The 14,482-nt window shown below is 50.6% G+C and overlaps 2 protein-coding genes across 2 annotated transcripts; one reads left to right on the top strand and one right to left on the bottom strand.

Annotated features, from left to right (window-relative positions):
* Nucleotides 1-3,228: 3,228 nt before the first annotated feature.
* LOC8039398 (F-box only protein 33) lies at nucleotides 3,229-10,286 on the bottom strand. The gene is made up of 5 exons (XM_029993021.4): nucleotides 9,759-10,286; nucleotides 8,969-9,097; nucleotides 7,923-8,190; nucleotides 6,100-6,388; nucleotides 3,229-4,829 (listed from the first exon to the last, which is right to left on the bottom strand). Exons 1-5 carry the CDS (start codon nucleotides 10,214-10,216, stop codon nucleotides 4,546-4,548), a joined length of 1,428 nt encoding a protein of 475 aa, XP_029848881.3. The 5' UTR covers nucleotides 10,217-10,286; the 3' UTR covers nucleotides 3,229-4,545.
* A 272-nt stretch (nucleotides 10,287-10,558) lies between these two features.
* LOC120847387 (frataxin, mitochondrial) lies at nucleotides 10,559-14,151 on the top strand. Its single transcript, XM_042289094.1, has 5 exons — nucleotides 10,559-10,811; nucleotides 11,117-11,202; nucleotides 12,740-12,863; nucleotides 12,944-13,041; nucleotides 13,945-14,151. Exons 1-5 carry the CDS (start codon nucleotides 10,662-10,664, stop codon nucleotides 14,084-14,086), a joined length of 600 nt encoding a protein of 199 aa, XP_042145028.1. The 5' UTR covers nucleotides 10,559-10,661; the 3' UTR covers nucleotides 14,087-14,151.
* The last annotated feature ends 331 nt before the right edge of the window (nucleotides 14,152-14,482 follow it).

The raw sequence follows: 14,482 nt of genomic DNA, 5'->3' as shown, positions 1-14,482 counted from the left end.
CTGCTTTTTCTAAAGCGCTTGACAGCTTACTCGCCCGCGGTATGACTTCCAGTGGCTGGAAGGTAATAAAAAAAAAAAAAGAAGGCATGAACGGCTCTAAAGTCTGGACTCTCGTTACATTGGGTTTTCAAGCCGACGTCGTAGGCAATTATTTGTGTACAAAGCTGCTTCAAATTGGGGTGGCAGAAAAAATTTTAGGGGAGGCGCCCGCCACCCCTCGCCTTACCTTGGCGCCGTCCCTGCGTATCGCTGTGCCGCAGTGTTCTTGCACAGCATAAAGGCCATCTGCTTTCATCGCCGTCACCATGGCAACGAACGCAGATTTTACCAACACCATCTGCTAGCCAAAGTTTTAATAGTTTTGTAATGAGCAGTCGCCGCAAAACGGCATGAATGCAGGCCAAGGGGGGGGGGGGGGGGGCGGGGGGGATTAACACGCTTCCCAGTGATACACACATGGCGACAGTGATGAAAGCAGACGGCTTTTATGCTGCAGAAGAACACTGCGGCACAGCGATACGAGACGCTTCCCGGATGCTTTTCAATGGGCAGAATGCGAACAAAAAGTTAGAAATTTAACGCAGAAGGCTGGTTTTCTCCAGCACCTCATAATTTGACAAGCCTTACACGAAAAGCGTGCTTTTTTGGCGAACCTGCGCCGTTTTTTTATCCGTAACATGGGTCTGAAGTATCAAAATGCCAAATATGCTAACCATAATGCCATTCCCAGAAGACCAACGTCTACCGAGGAAGCTGGTTGCTGGCCCATGCGGATAATATACAGTTTCCAAAACAAGAGAGCCATGCTTTTCGGCAGGAATGAATGAACTATGCACCGCAGAAAGCTCGAACTCTGTGAAAATCAGAAGCTAGCAGTTCAGATATAACACAAAAGTATGAGAACATGATGTTGCCTGGATCAAAACTGATAGGAGAAAAATTGAAATTTCTTTGAGCAGATGTCTAGCTAAGCCCAATATCACCAAAACAAGAAATTACAATAAAATATGCTCTTTCTTGTTGACAATCTTTTTTTTCTCTCGATTATATTTTGAATTAGGCAACGGCCTCTCCTCAAACTTTTGCGTTGTATCCAACCACTAGTGTCACATTCTCGCAAAGTTTGAGCTTTCCGCAATGCATAGTTCATTTACCTGGGCCGAAAGAAGAAACTTTTTTTTTTGGGAACTCTCTGCAAATACCTTTCATATCTTTCATCAAAACAAAATTCAACCAAAAATCATGGACAGAGCTTCTTTTGGCATGAGCACTGCACTGGAAAGTATGCCATCAAGACCAGTTATAACAAAGTCGGTTATAACTAAATAGCGGCTATAGGAGAAGCGACCACCATTTCCCATTCCTTTTGCACTTCGTTATAACCAAAGTCGATTAAAAAAAAATAGTGGATATAGCAAAGTGATTTCTGATTCCCGTTGACCGTTATAACCGGTCTCGAAAGTATGTATATGTTAGCAAACTCTGCCAACGAATTTTGCACAAATATATTAGTGCTATTTCCACGAGTTTGGTGTATACGGTCCTTATTATAAATTAACGCGATAGCGTTAAAAAGCGCTCGTGATGTGCTGAAAAAGCTAGTGTGATGCGAATAATCCAATAGCGTTCAGGAGCTCGTGTTCAGGCGTGCCAGAAAAGCTGGCGCGATGCAAAAATCCCGATTGATCAATAGGGTCATGATGTACAGTCACATAACCTAGGCTTGTTTGTCTGGAGGAGTGTAGTTTCAAGCCGTTGCGAAGGAGCGGAAAGTTTCCACCAGTCGCCGAGTCCGCCCGGTAACACCGCTATTGTCTGTGGAGAATGCACACCCCGCCGCGGGGTCGCTGGAAGAGATCATCTGTGCGATGGATGCGGTGCCGTCTACCAGTACGGGGCGCTCTTCTGAATCGTCTTCTACAAGTGCGGATGCCGCATCTAGGTCTGCTCCTGCTCGGCGACAAGGCCGGCCACGTAAGACTGAAGCAGAGAAGGCGGAGACGAAGGCTAGGCAAACAGAGGCGATGTGTCAATAGTGAGCCGAGGATTCACTTACGATAACGTTCTACTCTTAAAGGCGAAGCTTAAGCGTCCTCAGACGTCTTGCAAAATCGCGCAGACTTGAAACCTGGTGCATATTGACGGCCCATACACGGCTTGCACGTGACGTCATCACACCATGCTGGAGACCACACCTACTTGTTCTCGCTGAGAAAAAAGTGAAAGCCGTTTACAAATCCCTGTAACGCCGAATTGGAGCGCAGCTCTTGAGGAGGAGGAGTGAAGGGTACTTAGGGGAGGGTAGACCCTCCCCCTTCTCCTCCTCCTCCCCTCATTCTTTAATATGCTCCGGGGGGGGGGGGGTGTCACGTGACTTCGGGGAGGGGGTCACGTGACCTCGGGGAGGCGTGACCTGGGGGTGACCTCAAGGCCACGTGACCCCAAAGGTGACCCCCACGTGACCTTGGGGTCACGTGACCTGGAGGGGTCACGTGACCTCGGGGGGTCACGTGACCTCAGAGGGGTCACGTGACCTGGGGGTCACGTGGGGTCACGTGACCTTGAGATGACCTTGGAAGGGGTCACGTGACCTTGGGGGTCACGTGACCTTGGGGAGGCGACCACGTGACCGCGGGGGTCACGTGACCTCAGAGGGGTCACGTGACTTGGGGGTCACGTGACCTTCAAAGGGTCACGTGGGGTCATCTTGGGGTCACGTCACCTTGAGATGACCTTGGAGGGGGTCACGTGACCTTGAAATGACCTTGGAAGGGGTCACGTGACCCCTTCCAAGGTCATTCTCAAGGTCACGTGACCCCACGTGACCCCCTGAAGGTCACGTGACCCCTCGAGGTCACGTGACCTCGAGGGGTCACGTGACCTTCAGGGGGTCACGTGGGGTCACGTGACCTTGAGATGACCTTGGGAGGGGTCACGTGACCTTGGGATGACCTTGGTTACGCCGACGCCGACGCCGACGGCGACGCCGACGCCGACGGCGACGCCGACGGCGACGCCGCTCAAGCCGGGAACGGGCCCCTAAGAGCTGCGCTCTAAAACAAATTCATATTTGGCAACAAAGCCACCAGAATGGCCTCTGAGGTGACGTCAATGTGAGCTATGTATAGGGCAGTTGTAACTAATAATTATGCCCACTGCAAGCAGATGCATGCGTGAACACGAGGTAAGACATCGGCAGGCAACACGATACAATAGACCAGAACAAAATCATTCTTAAAAGTCTTTATTATCTGTGCTACAAACGTAACATCCGTTAAATATACTCTGAAGAGCACCTGAAATAGTTTGCCCCTGGAAACGAAATGCATCGAGCCAACACTGGGGACTGCGGCACATTGCAAGGCGACTGGGGTATAGTCGCCCAGAATATAAAACAAAAGGGGGTCCTACAACACTAAAATAAAACGCGCCATTACACTGAAAACTCAACCTCGACGCTTCAACCTGCAGATAACAAAGTGCAAAAAAGAAACGTCGCACTGCCCGCGCATTCTCAAGACGCGTCAATCCCAGGAGATGGGTGGCGTGAAGGGTTCAATGGGGCGGCATCATTAATGCCAGAAACACTGGGCACCCTGATTTTAGGGAGTGGTTTCGGGTATTGAGTTGTTCTAAGATGTTGCTAGTGCCTCTTTTTTTCTAAAGACACGAGTCGACAAGATCTCTAGCTTCGAAAAGACTCGTGGTAAGTCAGCTTTTTGGTCTTGGATGGAACATTGTGGTTGACGTTTCAGGCTGGACGCCATTGTCACTAGGGCAGTTAACCGTCGCGTCGCTTACCAGCCGCGACACAATTGTAACGACGGGTTCTCGATTGCACTGGCCCCTACATCACAGCGATGGAAGTGGAGATGTGTTGTGTCATTGTGTGTCGGTGTGTTAGGCCGCAGGCTTCTTTGTGTCAGCAATGTTGTTCTCACTTGGCACTAGTTCGATAAAACCTACAGGCCACCGGCTTGTAAAAAGCCAACCCGGCCGGGCGTCGGAATATCACATGTGCGTCACTCGCGTGACCCGATAAAAACGTTTACTGCTCTCGGCATCGCGCGCCAGGTGTCGCAGCGCGCCGCAATAAAAAAAGGATCTCTTTTAAAAACAATGGGCGCACGAATGATGAAGCGCCTCGGAATAACAACAGACGACCGTCTTGGAAACCCGCCGAGTCCGCCAACCGTGCGGCGGCAAACATTGTACGTCATCGTTCGACGACGACGCGAAGATAGAATGGCGATGATAATGGCAAGTTACGCTTCACTAACCGGTGCCGATCGCACCCCCGTCGTCCACAGCTCCGACAACGCGGTGAGTATGTTAAGGCATGTCTGAAACCTAGATCTCGCGCCGGCGTCGGTCGTCCCCGCGTCGCGCCCGTAACGCGTCCCCGATCGGCGCGTTTGGCGTCCGCTTGCGCGTTCACACCGGTCCCTGAGTGCCAGCAGACGACCTCGCAGAAGCCAGTGTGTTTTTTTGCGGACGCGGCAAACGCACGGGTCGGGGGCGCGTTCCGGATGCCTTAGCGGGACGCTACGCGCTGCCGTAGCTCTGTAGCTGTTGCAAGGTCCTCAGGTAGGAACGCGTCTGGCCTGTCTCGCTCTGGGCGGGCGAGTGGTGTGCGGAGAGTGTCCAGGTGCGCAGCAGGCTCGAGGACACCTCGGCTTCGAGCAGCCGCACGTCGGCCGGTCGCAGCTCGCTGTAGTAGGGGCCCCCGCTACTCTCCGAGACGCAGTCGGTTGGCACCACCAGCTCCTTGAGCTGCGGTCCTCGCAGGCGTGCGATGGCGATCACGTCCGTGTCCGCAATCTCGTGCCCTGCGCAGAGACCGCTCTGGTAGGATGCCTCGCCGTGCTTTCCCAGTTCTACTCGTGGCTCCCGTAACGAGGAGGGATAAAAAAAAACACGCCCCCCAGACACGTTTCGGGTAAAGGCAACGGACCATGGAACTCGTTCGCGCGTTGTTCACCGATTGCGACGGTGCCTTAATAAACGTAATTACGCGCAAGCAAATTAAAATTTATGCATACTTACGCGCCGATTCGATCCTGCAAAAGTTTTGTGAGAAAGGCTGACGCAATGCCTCGCCGTGCAACGTCTCGCGGGACCTTTGCCAAGGCCGATTATAAAAATGTTCCGCACACAAAAAAGAAAGAAAAAGTTAAATTTTTTACTCTAACGTTAGCACGTTGCGAATAATGGTGGCATGTAGATACCAAACAAAGCGCACACAACACACAGAAAGGTGCTACTTGTTCCTGATGACATTGTTCTGATTTTGGCAACGTTTGTGCCCGTCTTTAAAACAACATTAATCTGACTGCCAACTTCGGTGACATGCAGAGCTGCTCGTAGTCGGACCCTTCCATAGACCGATGGCCTACATTGGGATGCGGTGAAAGCAAAGCAAACCAACATCAGGCATATTTCCGTCAGTCTGAAAATGTCTCCTGTTGGAAGCTTTTGAGAGACCCAGTGTTACACCCAGGGCCACTCGACGTTCCTTGAGCATCGTAGGCATCCGCATAAACCGAAGAATCGAGCCATATGAGCGTCCTCACCGAGGCTTTCTGAAACAAGTAGGGTTGCAAGCCTGGCGCGTCAAAGCCAAACGCTGACCCAAGCCGGCCGGCTACAAGGGCCAGTTTTGCACACATTGATTCGGTAGCGTAGACATCGCATGCGGCACCGCAGTTCCAAAACAAAACCTGGGAGTTCATGTGCTCTGAGAACAGTCGATGGCCTCACCCTTTTCACAAGTGCGCACCTTCATGTAGCTAGCTACTGCATATCACAGTCCGCCTACGTTTGGACGTGTACTCCGAACATGGATTGGACGCCAGGGTTGCACTGGCGTTTGACTGCAACTCTGCTCGTGTCGAAAATGATAGCTGCGTCAGCGTTGGGCGAGCAATCTTTTGAAAAGGGTCTATTCATGCCAATCCAACAGGAATCTGCCTCATTACGAAACACATTCTTCCACCGTAACGTCTTTACCTTTGCTGCGAGACACCCTATGGACGTTTGTCGGGGACAAGTGGCGACGAATGGCTACCAACCGTACAGGGGAACCGGGCGCGCACTCACCGACCAGTTGCAGACTGCTTAGCTGGTGGCAGCGCCAGGCCAGCATCACCACGGGGCTCTCAGCACGCACCGCGAAGGTCCTCCTTGGGGTGGACTGACCCTCCGAGAGGGCGTTCACCACGGCCACCGACTGCAGGGTCTCGGCGTAGCGCGCCGACAGCACGTCTAGCACCTCCCCGCGGAAGCCCTCGCTGAAGTAGGACCGGAAGTCCCGCAGCGGCATGGCGGGGTTTAGCACCGACCGCACCGTGCTGAGTGACTCGCACGTGTGCAGCAGCACCAGTGTCACCTGCGAGCGTCCGTAGGGCTGGGTGAAGCGTGGGGTGGTGCCAATTGACGATGCGCCAAATCGACTGCGCTGGCGTCGAAGCACAGGAGAGCAAATGGCCTGTTTGATTCTTAAATTAAAGTTCGAGCTTGTGTCATATCAAAATGGCCTCGTCGGCTATCCTGGACCTAAAAGCTGCGTAATCGCTTAATCAGACCGACTGCAATCCAAACAACTCAACAACTTCGTTACCCGTACATAGGCGACGCCAGAGCTTGTAGACCTCTGGCATCGCCTATTACGCTGTGGTCAGGTTTTAGGTTTCGAGCTTTACGCCGGCACCGTATCTTGTTTGTGCTACAGCATGTCGTACTACAGAGAAGAGTTTAAGAACATTGTTTGCAACTTCAGTCAATCGAGCCCCGCCCCGATACGAGTGTTAAATGATGAGCCGCGAATGTACTCACGCTTTGACTAGAAAACTGCCGATTTGCTCAAAAAATAAAAAATAAAAGCCAGTAGTGGGAAAACTAGTAAAACGTGCTACGATTACACACGCGAAAATAACCGGCCCAAGACGGAAGCGCTGATAGTCCAGAGGCGACGTGCGCTCGTCCCTCCTTGCTACTGATTTTGAGAAGTTTTAAATTTTTTTTTTTGCTTCTTTTTCTTTGTTTGATTTTAATTTCAATTTACAATGAGGTTTCACGGCCGCATTCCAGAACGAATGTGAGCCGTGGAGGGGCGAGCAGCACGGTAACGACGATTACCAACTGACAGAAGACTCGGATGTGTTTGAAATCAAAACTGTATCCCAATCACGTGATGTAGTTGCGGCGTCCAGTTAACGCAAGAACACCAATAAATAATGGAAAGTTTTTACAAACTTATTATTCAAAGATCAAATAAAGTTGAATAACTGTCCGACTTTTTTATGTGTCTACCACAACATTGTATTGTTTGCGCTGCCATAGGGTGTTGCACAGCCGTAACAAACAGTAAAAAAACTATTTTTGAACGCGGTTTATAAAATGCAGACGCAATCTTTCGTCGTCATACTCAGGAACCAACATCTTTGAGGTTCAAGGAATATAAATAATCTGGCGGATACATTTTCTTTTCATGACCCCTTTTAAACCTCGTAAAATCTCTCATGACAGAAGGGCAAATAAGCGCCATCTATCGAGCAGCCACAAAACATCCAGCATTTCCCTTACATTTTTTATTTTGTTCGCGGATCATTTTCTCTTCTCTGGCTCGAAAATCTTTCGGCAACGTTACAAATGATCATTTCTCGCAGATGGCATGTACACGTGGCCTTGCAAATACTGCAAAACCTTCCCTCTAATGACACGCAGTCCCAGGGTCACCTCGTAAATAGTGCCACCGCTTTCGCCCGTAAGAGATCACAAGAGCTCCGTCCTAAGCAAATTCGAGTGTGTGAACAAGCTTTTACACAATCGCGATGCTCCCAGACAGAAATTGCGGGACCGGGACTAAAGAGGCGGAAAACGCGCCAGTCGAGAGTGCAACCGCGGACAGCGGCGCCGCTCACCCGCAGCCTTGGACAGCTCCGCCTCAGCTCCGCCCAGGAGCGGTCGCAGACCCTCTGGTGGTCGTCCAAGCCGTGCACATGGAGCACCAGGCTGAGCAGCTGGGTGTGCTCCCCAAGGAGCAGCAGCAGCTGGTCGCACACATAGTCATAGTCCACGCCCAGCGTGCTAAGGCGCTCCAGGCTCTGCAGGCGCCTTAGCCGGACCTCCGGGATTGGGTAGTGGTCAGGATCTTCCTTTGCGCTTGCCAGATGCAGCTGCCTCAGGGACCTGCAACACAGGACGAGGGAGGCGGAGGCTTTAGTCTTGGGCCGGTTTCCGAGTGATTGTGATATCTATTTTGCCACGTGAAACCACGATGCGGCGGGAAGACCCTTAGCTCGTACTGAGAGCCCCGTGGCGCCGCTCTCAATGAAACGAAGTCCACTACCGCCGTAAGGCAAATTGTTACTGTAACATGTTGCCATAAGGAAATTTTTGACTGCAGCTTTCGAGTGCAAGTTATTGCTACGAAAAAAACTTGCTGTAGCGACTCGCTGCTACAAAGAATCATTTTGACTGCACCTTGTTTTTACAAACCAACTTTTGACTGCAAGTTTGTGCCATAAAGCAACTTGCTATGATTAAGTAACTTTTTATGTTAGAGCAACTTGATCCTGTAGCTTATTTTGCTGCAGGAGCAAGTTCTGTTACTGTAGAGCAACTAACTGCCGCTACATTGGGTTATTCGGGTCGGGTATTCACAATCGGCTACACAAGAAGAGTGTTATTTCCCCGCTGGCCATGTGCAGGAAGGATTCTACTAAGCGGCAAACGGGCTCCAACGGAAAGTGACACCTCGCTCACAGGACCGCATCAATGGCCTTATCGAGGCCATGCGTGGGAAAGTTACTCATTTAGAACCATCCTCGGGAGCTTGGCAGGTCCTAAGCAATGCAACACATAGATCAAACTGTAAAGCAAACACTGGCGGTTGGAAGCTGCCCCCCAACACCGCCGTATCAACGAGCTGGAGCGAACCGCGCTCCCCCGGCAACGGGAGACTTGCCGTCTCTGGTGTAGTGCCAGCAGGGCCAGGAGGGAGTCCGACTGGAGCACCAGGTCCTCCAGGCAGCCCAGGGAAAGGTGCTCCAAGGACACGCTCGTCCGGATCACCTGGCGGATCGCTTCCACAAACCTCGGAGAAAAAGCCAAGAGTTGTCCTTTCTTAGGTTTCAGCTGGAGCTCCGAAGAGGTGACTGGGACATTCTAGTCTGCTTAGCCAAGTTTTGATGAGCACGTATGATATCACTAACAAGGGGACAACGGCAGAGAGGAGTCTCAGTCGTCCCGCCTCCAGAGTGAGCTTCCTGCCTTCAATACCTCGCAGCCAAGATATGGCGGCAGGTAAAGAGCGTGCGCAGGAAGCCTTCGACAAAAACACCCTGCCGTTCACATCAATTCATGTGTGTCTTAACCTCTGTCGATTCCCACAATCCGTCCGGGTCATGTTGTATCCTTGTCGGCGTCTGTATGTGCGGTACATACCCTACACTACGGAGTCCACGTCCTAGCTGCGGTCACCCGCACGCCAATCTCAGTGACATGCGTCGTAATCCTTGGCAGCGGCATCCTACCTCGCAACGTCTATGTAATCATCAATCTACTCGAGTGCGTTGAGGATCGCGTCCTTGTGAACGTGTCGTGGATCCTGCTTAGTCTCCGTTTTAGTCTCTAGGTACCCGACTGTTCGTGTGGTGTCTGCCCTACTCTCGATCGTCCACGTCCCAGTCGGTACGACCTACGCCCGCAAGGCCGCGTAAGTGTGTGTGCGCGCTACAGCCCCCGCCGCCCCTCACCTGTCGTACACGGCGACGGTTTCGTTTTCGTTGGCCGCGCACCCGTTGGCCCTGGAGCCGCCGCAAGAGCAGAGCGGCCAGGCCACGACGCAGGCCGTGGGGCGCAGGGATAGCGACGCGAGCTGCCGGTTGTCGCCGAGCAGGGTGAGCACGGCGATGCATTGGCTCACGATCTGGCCGCTGCTGCAGTCGAACTCGAGCTCGAAGTGGCGCACGAAGCGGCCGCACTTGCGGGCCAAGAACTCGGCGCGTCGCCACTTATTCCGCTTGCGGCCCAGGCGCACCGTAAGGCTCGTCCAGAAGCGCGGGTGGAAGAGGCAGTCTCGCCAGGCGCGGCACGTCGACGAGGCCCGCAGTCGGTCTTCGAAGGAGAGGTGCTTGTAAATTTCGACTAGAACGACCGATGGCAAGGTGGCAAAGTCGGCAAAGTTCCCACATACTGCCCAACCTGCCGACATTACAAACGCGCGCCCCCCCTTCCCCTTTCCCTCCTGTGTGCTGCCGTCTTCGCGAACGAGAAGGCCCGGCCGACGCGGTGATTGCGACCCTCTTGCCGCCAGAGGACGGGTGCTGCATTCCTTCTTAGCCTTCTTAGAAACAAAACTTTAAACTTCCAGGTGATCCGAACGTAGAGATCATACATACTGATTCAAACCATAAAGTTATTGCAATGATGTAGCATACAAGTTATTATTCCAAACTTGGCACTGCATGGGGCGCACGCACTGGCCATTTTCGCATACCGCCAGATGACGCCAGCCGTCAACCAAATTTGTTGAATGTATTCGTTTCATCGTAAAAACTAAAAACGTGCGCGCGCAGACGCCGCAGATGTGTACTGGCGAGTGAAACGTTACGGTGAAAACGGTTTGTGTAGCTGCGTGGACCGACCGCTGTATTTTAATGTCCGCTATGAACTTGAGCCGCATCTTGAGAGGACGGTCGTGGCTTTTGCGATCCCCGTGCAAGATGAAAAGCAACGAGGTCTTGGGACGTCACCGTTGGAAACACTCGACTTCGCCAGCATGCATCGGCGACCTTCGACTACATGGTGTGCGTCTGATCTACGACGTTTCTATCCCAATAACGGCCTAAAATTGTCCCCTAAACCGGGTACATCGGAGGGGTCCTCTTCTCGAGCAACAGGCTGAAGACGGCCCTTGCCGGTAGACTATGCGTGGGGAGTGCCTAGATCTGCCAATCATCCATTTGCCCGTCATGGAAGGCTCGAGCCACCCTAGTCCAACTTCGCATGCGCAGTGAGAGAGAAAAATCACAACGCTTCTGTCTCACCGTGCATGCGCAGTCAGTCGGTTCGTATTCGTGACACATAGTCCATTTGGCTCTTCTCTTTCTAGGCCCTTCAAGGAGTGGCTCATCAAACACGGTTGTGTGGGTCCGGCATGGTACGAAGAACCTTTTCTACAGAAGAGGCAGCGAATGAGTATGCCCTTCACGCCATTCTTAATCGACAGGCCGCCATGGCTATTTTGTGCAACACTGGCAAAGCTGGCATATGCATAGTGAGTCACTATTTTTTTTCAAGCAGCCAATATGAGCTCCACCTTCTGACATCATTGCAATCCCTGTGCAAGAGGCAGACGAACTTTGCTCCGCATAGCTTCCAGAGCACTGCTGTACCACACAGAGCAGTCTCTACCTTCTCTTTCCGCTGAAGGGCTGTCCAAACGGTACACTTCAAGAATGCGTGAAGCAACACTTTTCCGCCATATGAAATGCAACAATTCGCTTCCATCCATGTTTTGTTTTGTTCTTTTGCCGGGGGGAAAGCTTCTTTTTGCCAATGTCCGCCTGTGGTCTTCACGGAGGCCTAGAGTGTGCTTCTTGCGTGGTTCTGAACAGCCACTAACAGTGTAGGCTGTCAGTCAATCACTCAAGGTTTCCACTGCTGTTCAAGTCTGACAAACGAAAAAGGGAAGGATATGAGGGCACGGCAGTACAGGTGAACAGGCAACAGGCACACCATTGGCAGGTGGCAGATGATAAATAGCAGAGGAGATTGGAAAACTGGTTGAAATTATTTAGGGAGAATTTAATGACTTATAACTAACTAGCATAGCTGTGGACAGGTGGGACAGAGGGAAATTGGGACTCCCTCCTGCATGGCTTTGGCCCAGTCTCAACCCTATCTCCCAATGTGTCTGTTGTTGGGGTAAAGCCAACTAGGTTTGACCAGAGGAAAATCGGCGACTCCCTTGCTGGGGGAGGAGGTGAGGGTAATGTTTTTAGTTCTTTTGCCCAATGCCCTAAAGGTCATCCTGGTGATATCCCACACTGCCTGGTGATAGTTACAAAATTGCATAGGGGAAGCATATTGACTTGGAAGGGTGAGGGAAGGAAGGATACTTTTGGTTTTTAGTTTGTAGGCTAGGTGGTGCAAGCTACCACCCGTTATAAAAGGTATAGCCATTAGCATCCATTCATCCATGGCATGTGACGTCAAGGATACGAGCGCCGACGTCCCAAAAAAGCAGAGGAGGAAGGCCGTGATGTTTGATTAGTAAATGTTCAAACAGAAAACGGGTGGCTGAACTTCAACTATTACTCTGGTGGAGAAGCGTCGCTTCACACATTCTAAAGTATCCTATTTGGACACCCCTTAAAGCAGTTGGATGCTGTCATTGAACAGTGGAAAGCCATGGCTATCTTCCCACGTGTTGCACAAAAAAGTTGAGCAAAGGCTTATGAACATAAGCCTTGTGGAGTTCCCTTTTACAGTTAACTACATGCTTTGAAATTTCCTTTCCCAGCTTTAAGTCTTTGTGAAATGGCTGTTCCCTCACAGTGTCCAGACAAGTACTAAAAATTTTGCTGCAGAGATTAGATGCAATCCTTGCATAGAGGTTTTACTCAATGAATATTAATATTTTGAAATAGGAACCCGGCAAGAGATGACAATAAATAGGATATGTCAAAATTAAAATAATATCTAATTAATGCAATTTATTTTAATTCGACAGGAGCTCAATGTCTGAGGTGGAGTATGAGGCCATTACGAAGGAGACACTGGAATCTCTGGCCGAAAGGTTTGACGAGATCTTGGAAGACGTTCAAGACATTCCAGAGGCAGATCTTGCACTGAGCGTAAGCGCTCGTTCTCATTAGAGCAGTCCTGATGTATGACCTCACAAAGTACACCTGCTAACTTGCCGGTTCTCCCACAGGATGGTGTTTTGACCCTTCACCTGGGGCCTAGGATTGGAACTTTCGTCATCAACAAACAGACGCCAAATCGACAGATATGGTTGTCGTCCCCCGTCAGGTCTGGTTCTTGGATTGCAATGCTTTCTTCCTTCGTGAGAGAGACCATGAAACAGAGCTGGTGCCTGGGAAACCCAACCGTTCTCTTCCTTCCGATGTTGTGGCATTCTGTCTTCAGGTCCCTTCCTACTTCTTTTTTTCCTCACAAGCTCGATTGGATGAAGTTTCTTTGGCCAAAAGATGATCCAGCTTTGGTTAGTTTTGGAAATGGGGCTATCTCAACAGTACGAACACATTGCACGGGGTGGTAAAAAAAAAAAAATGGTTGATGAGGACAAATATTTGACGCTGATCGGTGCTTTTCTGTATGGGAAAAAAAATGCTTGTAAACAAAATTTGACACCCGTTTCATGAATGTGGGGGGCTTCTAAGAGCAGCGTTAATTTCTAAAAAAAAGGAAAACAAAAGATGTGTTTATTTTTTCTGCGTACGTTGCTGCAACAGAACTCTCAACGTCACGTGATAGGTTATCGGGTAACGTGATCGCTTAACGGTGATGACACCACTTCCATGTTAATTTTTGTTTCTTTTATTTTTTTACTCAGTTTGATTATTCATACGCTTTGCGAAGTGGCGCTTACAAATTTGGATGTCTGAAAGAAAGGTTAATTTTGCATTTGAGACATGTACGTTTTGGTAAAGAAAGATAAAGGAAAATTTATTAATTCTCAGCAAAAAGCCGTTTTTTTTTTATTGCAGTGAAAAGGGGTATTGTAAGAATGCTTTTATGACTATTCAAGTTGAGGTAAGAACAAGGAGGTCAAAGCTCCGTTCTAGTCTGACGTCTCTAGCATGTCACGTGACACTACCCTGGAGGTCTGGGGTGGACGGCTCTGACTCGCGATGATGCCTCGTGGCGAGCCGCAGCTTTTGCTTAGTTCCGGTTTTCAACTCTGTTCCACAGCGGACCCAAGAGATACGATTTCGTGGAGGACAAGTGGATCTACAAGCGCGATGGAGTACCCTTGCACCGTCTTCTTGCCGAAGAAGTTTCGGCCCTGTTGAAGAAGCAAGTCGGCTTCAGCGGTTGTTCCTACGGCGCTTGAACGCTCTGTCGGTGTCTAGTGCGGTTTTATTTATTGTTAATAAATTGTTTCTTAGTATCTCCAAAGCCAGTGTGAAACTTCTCCGCCTTTATGTCGATGATCAGGACCGCAGATGGTTTTCGCAGGCGCGCGCTTCGAATCTGGCTGCGAAGTGGAAGTGCGAACTCCGAAAACGAGTTACGTTCGTTTCTGATGGACGCAGGAAAAAAATATTGGGGCTACGCTTTTAGTTTTGTTACCCGACGACGCCGAGTTCGATTGCAGACGCATTCATACACAAGAGAGGAATTCGCGAGCGAAACAGCATGAATGTGGTGCGGCGATCGCTCGACTGTTCAGCTGCTTTCGCACTGGCGTTCGAATCGCAACCGCGAGGCGGATCCACTCGCTTTCATC

Source organism: Ixodes scapularis, unplaced genomic scaffold (genome assembly GCF_016920785.2).
Source record: "Ixodes scapularis isolate PalLabHiFi unplaced genomic scaffold, ASM1692078v2 PGA_scaffold11__112_contigs__length_91849675, whole genome shotgun sequence".
Classification (NCBI taxonomy): Eukaryota; Metazoa; Arthropoda; class Arachnida; order Ixodida; family Ixodidae; genus Ixodes; species Ixodes scapularis.
The sequence above is the reverse complement of the archived record's forward strand: the minus strand, read 5'-3'. Positions and strand labels throughout refer to the sequence as shown.